We start from the raw sequence: 19,440 nt of genomic DNA, 5'->3' as shown, positions 1-19,440 counted from the left end.
TTTTATTCCTTCAACCAAACACGATAATCTTATATTCTTACTAAATCAACCAAACATAATAATATAATATTTTCAGTAATCATATTCTTTGATAATCTTTTATTCTCACTGTACGTTTGGTTCGTATAAGTCTTACTCGTTCACGGATTTACAAGCCAAACATTTAAAGAAAAAATCTACCCTGAATCTCAGCAAACCAGAGGAAAAAGAAAATTCAAATAAACAAGCATTTGGGCTTTGGCAGCCAAAACAAACATCACCGAGTAAATCAAAACACAACAATAGTTGCCGACGATGCTTCTTCTTCATCTATAACGCTGAAAGAAAACAACCCAGACTTTTTATTTGAACTTGGTTTCAAGCTTAGCAGGTGGCGAGGCTGAAAGAGGGGGAAAAGGGGTTAAAAAATTGAAAAGGATATGGCAAGTACGAGAGAGGCAAGCTCAGAGGGAAGCAAAATCAAGGGTGTGCACACTTATGGAGGTAAATATGTTCACTACAATGTTTACGGTAACTGGTTTGAGGTCTCCAGTAAGTACGTGCCTCCTATTCGTCCAATCGGTAGAGGTGCTTATGGCATTGTCTGGTAAGTTTTTTCAGTAATTTGTTTATGTTAGTTGAATGTTTTTTCTTCAAATATTTGATGGGTTTCTGTTTGTGTGTATGTGGTGGATTTACTCTTTTGAGGATATTCTTTGTTGAATCATAAAAAAAGTTGTTTTTGTTTTGTAGATGATATGTTTTATGTATTAATAATCAAAGAAACTTCTTCTTATCTGCTGATTTTAAAGCAGCTGATGTTGTTTTTAGCTAAATTAAGAGTCTTTCCTTTGGCAACCTTAGAGTTTTTCCGTGATGGAGTTGCTGGCCTCCCTGATACTAAGATTTGGGGATCTTTTTTTTTTTATTGATTTACCTTCTTTAACTTTAGTTGGAACAGGATTGAATTAGTTTGATTTTTATGAATAAATAAGTAGCATATCAAACCTTATAGCATAAATTTATTTACATGTAATGTGTTAACCGTAGTTCTTGTTCTTAAGTCTGTTATATGTGATTCGACTTGTTAATGAGTGCGGTTTAAGCGCAAGAATTTGGACTTACAAGTTTCGGGATTCTTCGAAGAGTATCCTGCCATGTTGTACTTCAGAGAAGAAAGAGTGAGGTGAAATGAAATGATGGTTTGCTTATGGATGGAAAACATCTTTGAAAAGCTTTCTTGTGTTTTCACATTTGACTTGGGATTTTGATACTTCATTAGTGTGGCTGTGAACTGCATCACTTGTATTTCTTTTTTCATTTCCAGTGCCGCTATTAATTCAGATACTCGCGAGGAGGTTGCTATTAAGAAGATTGGTAATGCATTTGATAATAGGATAGATGCCAAAAGGACATTGAGAGAAATAAACTTCTTCGTCACATGGACCACGAAAATGTAAGACGGACTCTGTTCCAGAAATTGCAATTTTATTTTCATTTTTTAGGCATAGTAATGCAAATAACATAACCTTGGAGAGTAATCAATTAAGAAATAATCCATCTTTTGTATTCCCACATCCCACCTCCCTCTTTAATAGAGCTCAGAATGACTTTCTGGCTTCTATGACCCACCATATGCATTTCCTTTGTGGTTCTTACATTCTTCGGTCCTGGCACTCCTATTTTTTGTTGTTATTTTTGCACTTAGGAACACCAAGTGCAATCTGTTGACAAGCTCTTAGCAAATAATGAGATGCTATCTAATGCAGTATGAAGGATGATTGAGATGCTTTCTTATTGGGATTCATGAATTATGGTGGTTTTATCTCGATTACTTGTGCCAAAATTAAGGGAGAGATACTATAATTTACAATCGGAGCTAACATGGTTTCACAGTTTGTTCATTTAGCCTTTTAATAGAAAATACCTTTATGCTTACATGTAAAGCAGAACATGTTCAATGGGAACCATATATCTTCCCTAATTGAGTGAATTGATCTGCACAAGTGCACATACGTAGTATGAGTTAAGTTTATTCTTGTAGCAATCTGCTGTGTATTTATTATGCATGGAACTGCTACTCAATTCTCTCCATATAGGTTATTGCTATCAAGGACATCATTCGACCACCAAAAGAGGATGCCTTCAATGATGTTTACATTGTTTATGAATTGATGGACACCGATCTTCATCAGATAATTCGCTCTAACCAACCATTGACAAATGATCATTGTCAGGTTTGAATGAACGGTTTTCAGAGACATTTATGTTACTGATATAACTTCTCTTTAATTATTGAAGGAGCTAGTTCTTCCTTTGAAGGGTATGGGCATGTGTTTTTCTTTTTAGATGTTATTATCATACTTCTACCAGAGCCTTGATTGATTTGAATAATGGAGGAAGCAACAATACTATATTGGAGCTGTTGACTAGACATATACCCTCATATTAGTGCTCTAAACTTAATATGATAAAACAATATCCATGACACTCATCTGACTGTATCGAGCAAACCAGACTTGCTATCCGTATTTTAAGAATTTAAGGAGCGCCGGGCTTCATATGCAGGCCTTAATGCCGAGGTCTTGCTGGCCCTACTTGAAAACATTTCTCACAAGATGAGCGAACATGAATGATAACATTCATGCAGAAACCTTTAAAAGAAGCCTACAATCTAACTTTCTGCTCTGAAATTTATATAACTGCATGTTTCCATACCTTGATTTTGTATGACAATGCATAAACATGACACTGATACTGAATGAAACCTTTGCAGTACTTTTTATATCAGTTGTTATGAGGGCTGAAATATGTGCACTCTGCAAATGTTTTGCATCGTGACCTTAAGCCAAGCAATCTGCTTCTGAATGCAAATTGTGACCTTAAGATTGGCGACTTTGGATTGGCAAACAGATTTCACGACGGAGTATGTTGTCACCCGATGGTACCGTGCACCAGAGTTGCTCCTTAATTGTTCAGAATACACTGCTGCCATAGATATTTGGTCTGTTGGTTGCATACTCGGTGAAATTATGACAAGAGAGCCTCTGTTTCCAGGCAAAGGTTATGTTCATCAACTGAGACTCATCACAGAGGTAGTCAACTTCTACTGAAGTATTCTTCATGTGGTCTCACATGATCTATGATCCTAGTCCAGATTTTTCAGAAGAAATGTCTAATTTGAAAATTGAAGTTCATTGGTTAGATTAATGTGTACCATCTTTCTATTTTTAGCAGCCTTTGTGGCTTCCCCTTCTTTTAAATGCTCTCTTTCTTTTAGTAAACCTCAGTTTGTCAATGTTTTTAACCTTGAAAATGCTTCTTTTTTTGGGTCAAAAGTTGATAGGTTCACCCGATGACACCAGTCTTGGATTCCTTCGAAGCGATAATGCCAAAAGATATGTTAGACAGCTTCCACAGTGTATGAAGCAACAGTTTTCAGCTAGATTCCCAAATATGTCTTATGGGGCTGTTGATCTGCTAGAAAAAATGCTTGTATTTGATCCCAACAGAAGAATTACAGGTACAAACCGAGAACTAGAGTTTCGAGCTCATCATTTCTGATGGTTCCTTTTTTTCTCCTTTTGGTCTCCACGTATACGTGATTGTTTTCTTACATCTTTTCGGCAGTTGATGAGGCACTTTGTCACCCATACTTGGCATCTCTTCATGATATCTAGGATGAACCCGTCTGTGCTAAGTCTTTCCTTTTCGATTTTGAGCAATCATTATGCACCGAAGACCAGGTCAAAAGCTTATCTGGAAGGAATCTGTGAAATTCAATCCACATCCTACCCATTAAGAGACTCAATCCTTCGAGTATTATGGACAAATATAGTAGTGGGAACGACTTCTCTCTCCGGAATTTCCTAAATATGATGTTCTTCATATTCATCAGAGTCGGTAGAAGTTAGGAATACCATTCAAGTTTGCTTCCTTGTTGAGCTGAAGCTTACCTGGTTTGTGAGATTGGGGACTCAAATGTGGTCGACATTGCCCCGATCGGATGTTTTTTTGGTTCATATATGATTGGAAACAGCCATAGAACTTCCTTCTTGATACTATATAATGGAAGTTCAAGAGCTCGGTGCAAAGATTGTGGATGTATTTATCAATGACCCTTTCTTTTGTTAATTTCAAATACTCTTTTTTTTAAGAACTCAAGCATCAAAACAACCAGAGTAAAGAACAGCCTTGTTTCTTACATAGAACAAATTTTGTAATTATATAGAACAAATTTTGTAATTATAACTTCATGTTACATAAAAGAAATTGATATCTTAAATTTATATTATGTCACAAATTTCTGTTTAAGACTTAAACTTTGGCACTTGAGAAGCTGTCTTCTGGAAAATTGCAGGCATTGTCTGGTCCTTGATCTGTTAGCAGATTGCAGGGCTGAGGTGTAACATTACTTGTCACACCAGCAATTTCAGTGCAATTCCATTGAATCTTCTTTGGCTTTTGTGTTAATCCAATGGTGGCATTTGATATGCAAATTCCAGAGAATGGATGGCCTGGAATTCCCTCCAATCTAGCTGCCATTGTCACATTCTCAGCAATGATGTCTCTGAAATTGATGTTCTGGATAACAGGGAATGCATTCGGATCATAATCGTTGTCGGGATGAGAACCATAGTTCCCTGCCATCCAGAACACCATTTTCATAGTTTTCATGGTCATCCCTCTCACATATACGTCTTTGATGTAGTTTCCTCGTCCGACGGCGGTTTTAATCCTAACAGCCGACTCAGAATCAATGCCTGTGATGTCTTCGGCCCTTACGTCCTCAATTCCGCCGGACATCTCACTACCTAGTGCAATCACTGCACTGAATGGTGAAATGCATGTGAGCCTTCTGATCACCAGCTGCTTTGTTGGCATACCAAACTTGATGCCATACTCATCCCAACCACTCTTAACGGCTACACAATCATCCCCGGAGACGATATAGCAGTCCTCGATCCGGGTATTTGTGCAAGAATCTGAAGAAAAACAATACCATTTTAAGGCCATAAGAAGTAAAACATGCTGCTGTTTAAGGTAGCCTTATCTGATACAGTGTCCACTTTCTCACCTGGGTTGATCCCATCGGTGTTCGGAGAAGTTACTGGTGCAAGGATAGTTAATCCTTGAACAACGACATTGCTGCATTTTAATGACAAAACGATGTTAGAACACAATACCAATGTTCCAGCAGCATGCTAAGGAAACCGAAACCCTAAACTCGAAAGCGAGAGGAGCAAAAACCTGCTATAAACAGGATGAACATTCCAGGAAGGGGAGTTCATCAAAGTGAGATTAGAGATTTGAACTTCATCTGAATACATGATTTCAATAAGGTAAGGCCTGGTGTATTTCAGCTCTCCCTTGTGGAATTTGTCCCACCAGGTAACACCCTGACCGTCAATAGTGCCATTGTCACCTGCAATATGTTGAAGTCCTTATTTTAGCACTTGATGAATCTATGAACTATTGATGTTGCTTTGATGAATCTCATTGATAATTAAAGTTCTCCACCAGTTATCACGACGTCGGTGAGGTTGGTTCCGAAAACAAGACTGATATATCTTCCGCCGTCGGCATCCCTTCCTCGACCATAGGACGGGAGAGGGTCAATGACAGCCCATTCACTCTCATCCTGGCGCAAGTTTCAGACACGAAAACCGGTAAACTTAAACCATGTCTCGAATTTTGTTTCGCGTAAAACGAGAAGGGTAGGTGTGGGTGTATGAGAGGTTCTAACCTGTGAGGCGAGAAGGGTAGCATCTTTGTGGATATAGAGAGTAAAATGGCTGGTAAGATTGAAACTACCAGTCAGCCACTTTCCTGCAGGAACAAGGAGTAGGGATCCACCATCTGATGCATACTGGCTGAGGTTGAAAATGGCAGCCTGAAAAGCCTTTGTATTCGACGTCACTCCATCGCCAACACCTCCGAAATCCGTCAATGAAGCACTGTACTTCCGGCTTTCTACTCCCTTTATGTCGATCGAAACCAGAAGTATTCCGAGTAGCAGTATGGTATCAAGAACCTGGTTCCTTCTTGGGGTTGTCCACATTTCCATTATCCACAAAACAACATTGGTTTTTGGTTTAGAGCAGATGAGTTTAAATAGAGGCCGATGTTGTAAGCAACGAGGGAAGCTTGTGGTGTGGTTTCAAGCAACATGTCATTCCTTTTTGATGTTTGTCCCTTGCAAGTTTCCATAGTTTTAAACAAAGGACCAATCAATGAAGAGGTTTACTATTCGTCCCCGGATTTAAATAGCGGTCCAGTATTGTTATATATAAAGGTGTTGTTCGAAATTGTTACTAATGTACAAGTGCGATACCTACAATGGTCACAATAACACATACTATTATCGCAATCACGATAAATATAATGCAATCTAAAACACGAGATGTATTGTGAAAGTAAAAATGAATGGTGGTTCTTGATAATGGAAATTCAATGGAATTTTGGTTGATGGGTCCACAATTTCACTACCCATGTTGACAGTAACTTCAATCACATGGCCAATGCCAACCCGTGAGCATACCTTTTCCTCACGGACCTAGCTTAACCTATTCTTCATCAACTCACCATCATTCAATAATAGTAAATATGGTAAAACTATGGTTTTGGTACTAATTACTATGCTCAAATTTAGATTTAGTCCACAAACTCTGATTATCATTATTTAGTCTCTCTTTTATTAATGGCACTAGTTAGTAAAATAGGTTAATGGCACTAGTTAGTGAAATCTATATTAACATAATGAGTTGGAAGGAACATTTAAAAAAAAAACCTATTTGGTGACTTCAGTGGTAAAATGAAATATCGTTCTCTTTAAAAATTCAAGATTCGAACTACGTCTGCAACGTATATGTATGTTGTTAATTATTTATACTAACTAACGATGTTATAAAAATAAAAATATTAAATCTTAAATTTAAGAGGGATTGAAACCATAATTTGACACATAGGATTATGTTTTTTTTCCCATCTTAATTGGCGTTATTGGGACATTACTCGAAAGAAGACGAAACTCCCATAATTTTTATTTTGTAAGAAAAAAACATGAACCAGAAGCAGCAGTCACGAGAACTGAACTTTTTAGCTAAGCAACAAAACAAGTTGGAATTAAAGTTGCTGTTTTCGTTGGTCTATTGCCAATTGATAACCAATTTTTATTTAGTTTTATTTTAGTGGATGTGAACTCATTGCGCAATCATAGATGAACCGAGGAGAGCGGGTGAGGGCCGACAACCTCTTAAAATTTTCAAATTCTCTTAAATATTAGATTTTTATTTAGATTTTTTTATTGATAATCTGTTTTTGCGGCTTAAAGTTTTGCAGGTCCAATCCTTTTAAAATTCTTATAAATTCGTTATTTTACCGTAAAATTATATGTCTTTTCTAGGGATGGGCATTTAACCTGATCTCAACGGGTTTTGACCCGACCCGATCGGGTCAAATTTTTCTAAAAAAATTCGGGCTCGGGTCGGGTCGGGTTTTTTTATGTATTGTTCGGGTTGGGTCGGGTTCGGGTTTAGGGTGAAAAAAACCCGACCCGGGAAAATATATAATTTTATCATATATATTTAGGAATAATTACAATAATACCCCTCTATATATTTTTTTTCAATTTAATCATTGTTTTTATTGAATAAAAATAATTTTTTTATTATTTTAGGTCGGATCGGATCGGATTTTTTAAACTATCTGTCGGGTCGGGTCGGGTCACGGGTGGAGATCCCCTTCTTCTCGGGTCGGGTCGGGTGGACCAAAAACCCGACCCAACCCGACCCATGCCCATCCCTAGTCTTTCCCTGCGTGCAAAAGCCTCCTTTCATCACTACTTTGAGATAACTTACAAGGTATAGATACACAGCCATTTCACTCCAAGATAGATCGTTTGATTTCTTGGCGTTTACACCAAGTTAAGAGGATACTTTCTATGCTAATCAGCAAGTAGAATCTATTTGATTATATAAATATGATCTATATAACAAGTAAATCATTATATGCTATTTATTATCATAAATATAGTTAGTTTATATTGAAGTGATCTATTACGGTTAAGGTTAATCGAACTTCAGTGATTAAATAAAGTATAATATAGATATTAAAATGATTATTTTTAATTGGTAATAAACTTATTAAAAAAAATCGAGTACGAATCGAGTTGTAAACTACAACTCGAATAACTAAATTTTTTTTAATAATTAGTGGGTTGATTTTCAAGTTTAAGTTGAGTCTCTCGACTATGTATCATAAATGTATAACACATATAAAAAATTTAAAGAAATACACATGTATTGTATATGATTATAAGAAACCATTTAAATTGGAATAAAATAATATTATAATATTATAAATATTTATAACCAAATTTAAACAGAAACTTGAAAATTCGACTCGACTCGAAAAATTTTGAAGTTAACTTCGAGTTATAAAATATGACTCATCAACTTAAATAATTTAAAATTTTTTAACTCGACTTAACTCGACTCAATTCAATCAAAGGCTCACCATTATCCAAATATTTGATCTAAAAGAACAAACCTTTATTATTAGGCCTATAAAGGAAGCCTTTTAGCCCACAATGGTCGGAGTGATTCTTTAAAACTACTGGTTCAACATAATACTCTTCAACCTGAGATAAATTATAAATATAGTTTTAGGTGTATTAATTATATCTCGAATTGAATCTCGGTGTCAGAATCGTTTTTTTTTTTGGTTAAAAATAAGTACTTAATGTTTTTAACGTTATATTTTTAGGTATTTTGACCATAATGATCGTTAAATTTGATCTTTATCTAATATGTGTCACGCATATAAAATTTTAAAAAAATATTTAAAAAGATACATTTTTAGGTGTTTAAATTATATCTCAAATTGACTTTTGGTGCCTAAAGAATTTTTTATTAAACTGTTATATTTTTTTATTTTATTATTTTTTATCAATAAAAATATTATTTTTAAAAAATTCAAAAAAATCTAACCATTCCAACGTCGTCTCTCTCCCTCTCATCCCCTCACCTTCGACGACATCGAAGGGTCACCACCAGCTAGGTTTTGTTCGGAGAAGGGCGAGGAACTCAATGATGGCGGCCATGTAACGTACGACCAACTGTAGTAGCTGGAATCGTCAGAAAATAACAAAGTAAAACTTAGAAAACTTGTGACCCTTCGCGACGCTTTTCAGAACGATCGATGCAGTTTCAGGTAGGTGACGAACTAAATTTTAGTTGTGGCAACAAGATAATTTTGTTAGTGTCAACGATGATGATCACGGACTGATGGTGGCTGACCAATGGTGAACTTTTGGGTTTTTTTTTAGTTTTTTAAAATTATAATATTAAATATATTTTTTAAAATTTTATATGCGTGACATTGTCAAATAACGACCGAATTTAATGGTCGTAATGATTCAGATACCTAAAAGTGTGACGTTGAAAACGTTAGACACCTATTTTTATAAAATAAATTCTTGAGTCACTAAAAATCAATTTGAGATATAGTCTAGGCACCTAAAAGTGTAACAGAGAGAACGATAAACACCTATTTTTAATAAAAATTCTTTAGACACAAAAAGTCAATTTGACATATAATTTAGACACTTAAAAGTGTATTAAGCCGTAAATAAATATACACATATTTCAAGTTTTAAAATTATGTTAGTGAAGTACTGCATACATTCAACAGGTAGCAAGTGAGAATTATCAAGTGGATTAAGTGATAAAAGAGAATGTTATATTCTTTAGAGATTTTAAGTTGGAGAAGCTACTATTACAGGATGTATGTGTTGTCAATTGATCAACTTAAAAAAAGTACCGATTACCGGAATTACCATTTATCGAGGACATCGGAGTTGGCAATCCGAGAATCCGATTTACGATATTCACCATCACAGTGCTTCTCCCTCCGTCTCTAACGTATATGATATTCGGCCAGAAGAATCAACAGCTCCAGGCTCCAGCATGTGGTGCAGATTCAATTTGACATATTAAAACATGGTGGCTTAACATGCAAGGCAATGAGACAAGATTTTGACATTGCCAAATCCTCCCTTCAAGCATGAACACCAATTAAATATGTTCATGTACACACATCCATGTTCCATAAAAACTTGGCAAATCGCATTTAAACGAACAAATCTGTCGGTCCAAATGAATCAAAAACACGATATAATCTTTGAAAGCCGCACGTGTAAGTTGGAAATCATACTATGAATCAATCCTGTCTAGAGTTGAGCAGCAAGGAATCTTGTACAGCCTCGCAAATTGGCTGGCATGTCACCCAACTCCCACCAATCCGCAAAACTCTACTTCTATTCTTCTTCCTTCTTCCACATTGATCGGATCCACCCGGCACCGGAACGAGATATCGATACGCTATATAAACTAACTAGCAAGCAAAGCTAGCCAAGAAGGCATTTCTAGTTCTAATTCATCCGACTTCTCAAGTAGGAGCTGCTCGAGGAAGGGGAAGATATCCGGATCGCCTGCATCATGAACAAGGTGAAAGACATTCGAGCCAGCACAGTCGGTAGGAGTTCCGGAGGCGGTAGACCGATCCCAAAGAGGGGACAGATCAAGTCGAGAATGGCAGCCAATGCGTTTAATTCCATTGTCTCTGTGCTATCTAAAGCCGGTTCAAATAGTGGCCGTTCCCGCCGGAGAACATTATGAGTAGTGATCATGTTAAACATTGTATTGTAATTTACTTCTTGAAGTATTAAAGCAATTAACATTATTTTATAATATTTTTGTTTATTTTATTTAATATATTAATTTTATCTAATAAGAATATGACACGTGTCATAATCGATTAGAAGAGAATTAGTAAAATAAAGATGTCAATCAAGGGAATTAAACTTATATCTCTTTAGAAAATAGCACAACACTTAACCATCAAGTAAAATCTTGAAATCATTATTATATGAATAAAATTAATATATATGTTAAACTAAGATTTACATTAATTTTAACTAATCATGTGGCCTAAGTAGTAAAAGAGAATATTAATTTTCTTTCGACCATCGACATTTTTCGAGTCTGTGTTGTCGATAAATTAAAAAAATTATAAATAAATATTACCTTTCGATCACCTAAACTCAACATCACTCGAGCATAATGAAGGTAAAAAATCCAAAACCGAAATATCTCTCCCTGACACCCTAACGTATTATAAAACCATAGCTGAATTAGTCTCAATGCGAACTGATTGATTGATTTGCGGAGAATCAAAAGTAACTGAGCTTAGACGGAAGAACAATAGGGTTTCTTTCATGATATGTTTAAAAGATTTTTTAGAGTTTAGAAAAAGGCTTAATTATAAAATAAGTGCTCAAACTATAGCACTTTTCATAAATAAGTGCCCAAACATTATTTTTTTTAAATTATCCGGTGCTTAACGTTACAAATGCACCGCTTTAGGTGTTTAGACTGTAAACGCCATTAATTTTCTTTGTTAAATAGTATGTGTTACATTCTAGTAATTTTAAAAATTCTATTTAAAATTAAAATCTAAAATTATATTTTTTTAAAACTCAAATTTCAAAATAGCCTTAAAACTTTGAAAACCTTCATTTCAACCCTTAAACCCACACCGACCGCTAGGGGTGTTCATTTTTCGGTTTTAATCGAACTAACCGATCGAACCGAATTAGTTCGGTTAATTTGGTTGCCCACCGAATTAGTTCTGTCGGGGAACGATTAATATTTTTTTTCTATATTCGGTTAACGGTTAATTCGGTTCGAAATCGGTTAATTAATCGAAATAACTGAAATTATTAAATATTAAATATATTATATATATTAAATACATATTTTAAGCTCAAACCCTTTAAGACTTAAGATCCAATTATTTTTTAACAACACTAGACTCATTAAATTATTAATACCAAATCAAATTTTAATCCAAATTTAAAAAATATTATATTCAAATTAATTTAAATAAAAAAATATAAAAAAAATCTGTTAATTCAGTTAATCGACTGAAATAACCGAACTTTATTCGGTTCGGTTAATATTTTTTTAAAAAGGTTTGGCTTGGTTAATAGTTAAAGAAAAAATATCGGTTAATTCGGTTAATGGTAATTCAGTTCGGTCGGTGGCCGTTTTAACTGTTTGAACACCCCCACCGGCCACCTCCCTTTTCCGTCAATGAAGCTCCACCCGACCTCACCTCCCCCCGACGATCAATAACATTATGAAATTGCGACCAATCGATGACCAATCAACATTTTGTACCCTGCGAACCCTGGGTTGAAAATCGCAACGCCTTGCGATCATGACGATCAATCAACAATAACTATGGCGGCGTATGACTAGGAAGATGACAGAAACTATATCGGTGTTGGTGGTCATGGCCGGTAAGATTGACGTGTTAGGGAATTAGATTTTTTAGGAATTTAGATTTTTTTTGTAATTTAAGATATTATGGTTTTTTATAATAAATATAATAATATTTTTTTAAAATTTAAAATTATTAAAATATGACACATATTACTCAATAGAGAAAATTAATGACAATTACAATCTAAACATTTAAAACATTGGATGCTTTAGAAAAATGAGTTTGGATTTGGTCGAATGGACTAAATTTCATTATAAGTAGAAAAAATATTTTTATATTAAATAGGAAATTTAAAAATTTATGAGACAGCTAAAAATCGGCCCCACATTCCTTGTCAATTTACTCAAAGTCCAAATGGAAATAATTTACGATAATTCCGCAAAATAATGAAACTGTCGTCTCCCCCAACGAACACCATCATCACACCGACACTTCAATTATCAAACCAAATATATGTAAGTTACTAGTTCTAACGGTTCAACTTTTTTTTTTTAATTAAATTTCATCTGCCAAATATTATAACACCTCTAAACGAAAACACATTTCACATAAATAATTACTCAAACTTAAGACCTCTAAATTGAACAATATTTACTCTTATCATTGAGACGACTTACTTGGTTCTTTACAGTGAGTAGTTTTAAAAATGTATAATAATATACTCAATTTTTAGTTCTATAATGACTACAATTAAGTTAAGCAATTTAGGTTTTATTATCACAGTGATTGATGACATGATAGGTGAGTTAAAATATATATTTTTTTATAATTGTAGACACTTAATTATGTTCGGAGTCTTTATTATATTGTATAGCATAGTATATATAAATATGTAGTTTTTGAAAACTTATTTGTAAGAAACGTATAATATATAGTTTTTAAAATAGTTTTAAAAAAACGTATAATATATATTTTTAAAATGATTTTGAAAACATATAGTATATAGTTTTTCAAAATAGTTTGGAAAACGTATAATATATAGTTTTTAAAATAGTTTTAAAAACGTATAATATATAGTTTTAAAATGGTTTTGAAAACATATAGTATATAGTTTTTTAAATAGTTGAAAAAAATGTATAATATATAGTTTTAAAACGGTTTTGAAAACATATATAATATAGTTTTCGAAATGATTTTGAAAACTAGTAATATATAGTTTTTTAAAGGATTTTGAAAACTTATATTTAAAAAAAATCGAAAACATATAATATAATACTATATAGTTGTTATTATTACATATTATTATTTATTTTCTTTATTTATTTCGATTTTTTAATTTATTTATTTTATTTTTATTTTCGGTCAAGGTCTAAGTCCAGGTCCATTAGTCCAAGGGGCCTAGCAGACCGGGTAGGCAGGCCTGACCCAACCAACTGACCCAGTAAGCCCAACAAAGCTAGGGTTTCATGTTAATCAAGGGTGCCACACGAGAGGAAGCAAGCAGCGCGCGTGGACTCCACGCGCCAGTAACTAGTGGGATTTTCGTCCGAACAACCCAGGACTGACCCATCCCGAGTTTTTCGGCCGCACCAACTACCAACGATGTCGAACGGGATTAACCATCCCGGTAAAATCGACAATACCCCGATATCCCGATATATTCAGGACCACAATGTCTGGTTACGAGGCTATAAAAGTCTCTATCTATGTAACGAGAAGAACACACAGAGAAACCCGAGCCAAATACCAACATCAACCGAATACCACAAAAAAATACCCAAAAAATCCCAACAGCAAACCAAGCAAAAATAACAAGAAAAACAAACGTTCGAATCAACACACACACAAAATCATCAAAGGTCGCTAGGCGGAGGGAAGCACGGTTGCGGGGGAAACCAAAAGTTGCTAGAGCACGTAGAAAAGCTAAACTCAAGACCTTTTAGCATAGATCTATACCATTCGGGCTATTTTAGGAGGTTTGGGGGCTAGATCTGACCTCGGGGTAATGTGGGCTTTCGAAAGGAGTTAGTTTGGTTTTTTTAGGTCGCCAGGTCGGCGATTGGGCGGCGGTGCGGGGTTAAAGCGGTGGGCGACCATTCGGTCGAGTGGGAGAGAGTTGAGAGCATTTGAGAAGAGGGGGTGTTTTGTTGAAATGAGATATAATGAAAAATTTTAGGATTTTTGGGCTATTTATAAGGAGGATTCGAGTATAAATACAAGATTCTTAAATTATTTCTGCAGTCCCTGATAGTTTGATGTGTAATTCATTTTGGTCACCTATTGCAAATTTACCCTTTTATTTTGAATTATTTCAATTTAATTTGTGATCATATTTACTACATTTTGCAATTTAGTCCCCTAACCTTTTAATTTTTTTCTTGCAGCTCATCTTTAGCATCAATTTGAACCATAAAGTTCAATTTGTTTCATTTTGGTCCTTAAATTTTTATTTATTTATCTTCTTTTTTATTTTTTTCTAACTTTAACATGTTTTTCATTATTTTTATTATTATTTTTAAATATATTTTTTTATTTATCTTTCAATATTCTTTTATTTTTATTATTTTTTATTACTCTTTTTTTCTTTATTTTTAAATTTAGTTTTTTCATTATCTTTTATTATATTATATTTTATTTTATTTTTCACTTTTAACATTTTTTTCTTTTTTTGTGTTATTTTCTCAATTTACTATTTTTCCCCTCTTTGATTTATTTAATATTTGTTTTTCAATCTAACATTTTTTACTGTTAGGAGTAATTTTAATTGATCAAAGGTAAGTAATTCGGATTAAATCTTTAGATTTCAATTTAACTTTTAATTTTTCACAATTAAGACAACCGAGAAATTAAATTGGTACTGAAAGGGCAGTACAAGGGTGCTAATCCTTCCTTGACTGTAATCGACTCCCGAATCTGACATATTTCTGTTAAAACACAGATCAGGTAAGATGACAAATTAAGATATTCGATCAACCTAAATGTTTTTCTAAAAATAAATGATCGACGACGGCTCTAACATGTTTTTATTTAAGTCGAAACCCAATTTCGGGCCCACTCGAAGAACAGCTACGACAACTTGGCGACTCTGCAGGGGAAAGGTAAGTGAGTCAGGCCAAAATTAATTTCGGTTCTCTTTTTAAGCGAAAATTGTAAGTTTGAATTTTAATTTATTTATTCGATCCTTATTATCTATCTTTGAATATTTTTTTAAATAAATAGTTGTACTGATTTTTTTCAATGATTTCAGCTTTTCAAAATCTCTTTCATGCTCTATACCCGAGCTCCAAACCTTTTCGTAAGTGGAGGTAAATGAGACGCCTTCGTGCAAATTTATTCTCCGTACAGGCCTAGCAAGTAACCTTCGGGATTCATATACATTATGTCTTCGTGTGAATTTATTCTCCATACATGCATAAGGGAATGTGTCCTTTCGAGTTTAACGTGGTCCACACAAGCTTGTAATGGGCTTAGGACTGAGGGTTTGGCAATCCCAAGGGGGCACTAGCAAGGAGAACTCGAGTTTCTTTTTAGAACCTAAACCGGGAGACTGCAAGGAATTAGAGCACACGCCAAAACTACATTTCAAAACCTAGGATGCTTGAGTTATTTCCTGCTTTATTTTCTATTCGGAGCATGCGAACTAAAAATATATGCGATTAGGTAAAAAAATTAACATGCGGGATAGAGATCATGTCCAAGTAGGAATAATAAGCATGTGGGTAGATATCATGTGGGGTAGGATTTTTTATTTTTTTATTGTTAGTTTGATTATTATTTTTATCTTACTAATTTGTTTTCTTGTTGTTTTCTTGTTGTTTTCTTTTATTTCTTTCATTTGCATCATTTAAAATATGTGTTGATCCACAAAAAGTGTTCGTTAAACACAAATAATTTGCATTAATGAACAGAGAAGTTGTAATGCAAGAGGTGAAAAACGCAGAGGTCCGACTATGGTCAGAGAAGACTCATAAGGAAAAGGGAGACAGTCTACAAGGTAACTAAGTGTCACAACTGGTTGGTTATGCTTCTGTCAGCCTTAAACAAAACGATGTTCAAGAGTTACAGAGCATTTGGGACAATTGGAAAAATGACAAGAAACAAAGATTATGCCAGCGGTATGGTGATATCGCTCTTCTACTCTATGTCAAGATAGACAAGCCCCTAATTCGAGCCTTAGCACAATTTTGGAATCCATGGTACAAATATTTTATATTCAATCAATAAGACATGGTGTAGCATCCCAAACCTCGGGTTACTGACCAAATTATGAAATTTTAGAATTCATTGACTAAACTAGATAAATGGAAAAGTTCAATGATTTAATTGAAATATTTTGTATAGGATAATTTAGCAAATGAATGATGAATAAAGGGGCAAATGGGTCATTGAACAAGTGAAATAATTAAAAATTTGTTATGGTTCTTTTAAACCCACGTGGAACATATTTGGGGGGGGGATAAGAAGGTTTTTAGACATTTATTATTCTCTATTCTTCTTCAACCGTGAAGCCCTAAACTAAGGTGAGCTAGTTTTCCTTTGGTTAATTATTGAGATTAAGGTATGGCTTTGATTAAGGAAGCATTAAGAAAGAGTATGAAATCAAAAAGAGGCATAGAAACTCAAAGAGTTGTGAGTTATGGATGATTGAATGTAAGAAGTGGATAAGTGAAATTTTGAATAAGAGTATGTAAATGAATTTAGAAGTTGAATTTGACTTGTTATAGGTGTGAATAAGAAGTTATAAGTGTTAAAACTAAGTTTGGATTTTATGGAAATTTTAGTAAAATTGTTAGTTTCAAGAATTTGAATGAGATATGGAAGATAATAAGGTGTTGGAATGATAAAAGATAGTTAAGGTGCTTGTAGTTGGGTTTAGTAGCAATAAGAGAGTTAAAAATAGAAGAATTGAATAAAGAGTTGATGATTTTCGAGTGAAAGAAGCCTATTATGGGCAAGGGGTATCGGTACGTTATGAACAAGTACCAATACCCTAAGGCCATTTTAGATGAACATCTTTATGTGGTACCGATACCTAAAGGAGTAGTATCAATACCCTAAGTATTGATACCAATAGACAGGTATCAATACCTGGAAACATCGAATCTAATTTGGGTACCGATACCTAAGTATGGTATCGATACCATTCTAAAGGGAAGTATCAGTACCGTACAAAGGTACCGATACCCCTTAATAGGAAAATATGAATTATATTCATTAAATAGTTAATGATCGAGTTATAATGTTTAGGCTTCTGATAATTATCTTGGAAATTATATTTATGTAGATATTGAGCCTAATCGAGTTCCGGAACAATTGGCAAGTAAGATCGATCGAGGGAAAGACAAAGAGATATAGGTGAGTGCATATGCATAGCATGATTATAATAGCGTATTAAACTTTAGACTTGTGATAAGTCTAGTTCCAATACCCCTAGTACATGTTTGCATTCCATAATATGATACATGATATGAATTCATATTATTGCATTATATGATAAGGATCCATGAATATGCTTGAGACTGTTACATAAGTAATGTGATAAAAGGTAAGAAATGATATATCTATGAGATATAAATTACATGAAAGGTAAAACCCATGTTATGTAGATAAGAGCTATAAGTATAATTGGCATGCCAAAAGTTGAGGGTCTACGCGGCCCTTCGGGACATATATGTATCCTTTGGAACATTTATGAGGTCCTTAGAGACACATACTTGGTCCGTGGAATATGTATATGATTATTAAGGAATTTCTATGTGGTCCTTATGAACATCTTATATGGCACTTCGGTGCAATTCTACGTGGTACTTCGATGCATTTATACGAGCTGTGGTGACAGCATAGTGCACAACCTCACTGTATTCATATACCTTAGGTTCTCAGTATTTTAGCATGGGCTAATGAAATTATTAATATGAATTCTTGATTGTTAAATTGATAAGCCTAAGTGTAAAATGCATGGTTATGTAAATTGCATTAATTAAATTTATGATTTCAGGGTACTTTATCTCATTATTATTATTATTATTATTATTATTATTATTTATTATTATTTTATTATTATTATTATTATTATTATTATTATGCCACACTAAGTCGAGAACTTAGCATGTGTGTGTTTCACACGTAGGATTCGAGAAGCTAGATGAGTAGGGATAGACAGTGAAGATAGCATCACTTTTGCTTATATCAGATCAGAAGCAACTTAAACATTAGGTTATTTTGTTATGTAAATAAATGTTGGCATGTCATCCAAGGTTTAAGTTGTATATGCTCTAATTATTTTGTGAACCTTGTATAAACCTATGTATAATATCGTATTTTCTTAATATAAGTTCAAATGTTCTATTATTTTGAATAAGTATATTGTTTTAAAAAGTCAATATAACATCTCGGACTTATATTTGGGTCGGGTACGAGTTGGGGTTGTTACATTTAATGGTATCATATCTATGGTTTAGCTGATTCTAGGCATAAACCAGAGTTCATTGTGTCTTTATATGAATACATGCCAATATTTAGTGAGAACTTATGATCTGATATAGTAATGAGTATGTTGTCTTGCTAATAGAATGATATATTTATTTATTAGATGTCTGGACATAGTAGCTCCCGAAGTGAAGCGGGAGAGGATAGGCGAACTGAAAGTAGTAATTCATATGCCCTGGCCAGGCAAGGTGAAGGACATGCCTCTCAAGGAGTGCCTGTGCAAGATCAGGATACCTTTTTTAGGACGTTGGATGTTATTCTGATGCGTCTCCAACCTCCTGCTCCATCAACTCAAAGAATAAATGTATCGAAAGAGTTTAGAGGATTGGGAGATCCCAAATTTAAGGGAGAAGCCGAGGAAGGTCCGGTTGTGGCAGATATTTGGTTAAATGATTTGAAAATCATGCTGGATAGTCTCCACTGCTCTGAATTGGAGAAGTTGGATGGAGCTGTGTCTTTGCTAAGGGGACAATCTAGAATATGGTGGAAGAATGTCACCATGAGGATGTCAAGTGAGCAATTGACTTGGTCTTTGTTCTTGGAAAAGTTTAAGCACAAGTATATTGGAGATCAATTCATCAGGAAAATGAAGTAGGAGTTTATGAGTTTGAAACAGATGAATCATATTGTATATGAGTATGAATGTGAAATTAATAAGTTGAGTCGGTTTGCTGCAGAGCTTGT

The 19,440-nt window shown here is 34.2% G+C and overlaps 1 protein-coding gene and 1 pseudogene across 1 annotated transcript; one reads left to right on the top strand and one right to left on the bottom strand.

Moving 5' to 3' along the window:
* The first annotated feature begins 147 nt into the window (after positions 1 to 147).
* LOC120123601 lies at positions 148 to 4,116 on the top strand (annotated as a pseudogene).
* Positions 4,117 to 4,282: 166 nt separating this feature from the next.
* On the bottom strand, positions 4,283 to 6,119 carry LOC120123600 (probable polygalacturonase). The gene is made up of 5 exons (XM_039142450.1): positions 5,726 to 6,119; positions 5,500 to 5,620; positions 5,230 to 5,404; positions 5,057 to 5,127; positions 4,283 to 4,964 (listed from the first exon to the last, which is right to left on the bottom strand). Exons 1-5 carry the CDS (start codon positions 6,044 to 6,046, stop codon positions 4,297 to 4,299), a joined length of 1,356 nt encoding a protein of 451 aa, XP_038998381.1. The 5' UTR covers positions 6,047 to 6,119; the 3' UTR covers positions 4,283 to 4,296.
* Between the last annotated feature and the right edge of the window lie 13,321 nt (positions 6,120 to 19,440).

This window comes from Hibiscus syriacus, unplaced genomic scaffold (assembly GCF_006381635.1).
Source record: "Hibiscus syriacus cultivar Baekdansim isolate YM2019G1 unplaced genomic scaffold, ASM638163v2 tig00110402_pilon, whole genome shotgun sequence".
Classification (NCBI taxonomy): domain Eukaryota; kingdom Viridiplantae; phylum Streptophyta; class Magnoliopsida; order Malvales; family Malvaceae; genus Hibiscus; species Hibiscus syriacus.
Note: the sequence above shows the minus strand (reverse complement) of the source record. Positions and strands in the feature narration are given on the sequence as shown.

Excerpts from the sequence above, each read along its gene's own strand:
- LOC120123600 (XM_039142450.1), bottom strand. The coding sequence starts at position 6,046 with ATGGAAATGTGGACAACCCCAAGAAGGAACCAGGTTCTTGATACCATA. Across the intron at positions 5,405-5,499 it reads CACCGACGTCGTGATAACTG|GTGACAATGGCACTATTGAC; the intron begins GTGGAGAACTTT and ends AACATATTGCAG. Across the intron at positions 4,965-5,056 it reads CACCGATGGGATCAACCCAG|ATTCTTGCACAAATACCCGG; the intron begins GTGAGAAAGTGG and ends GTTTTTCTTCAG.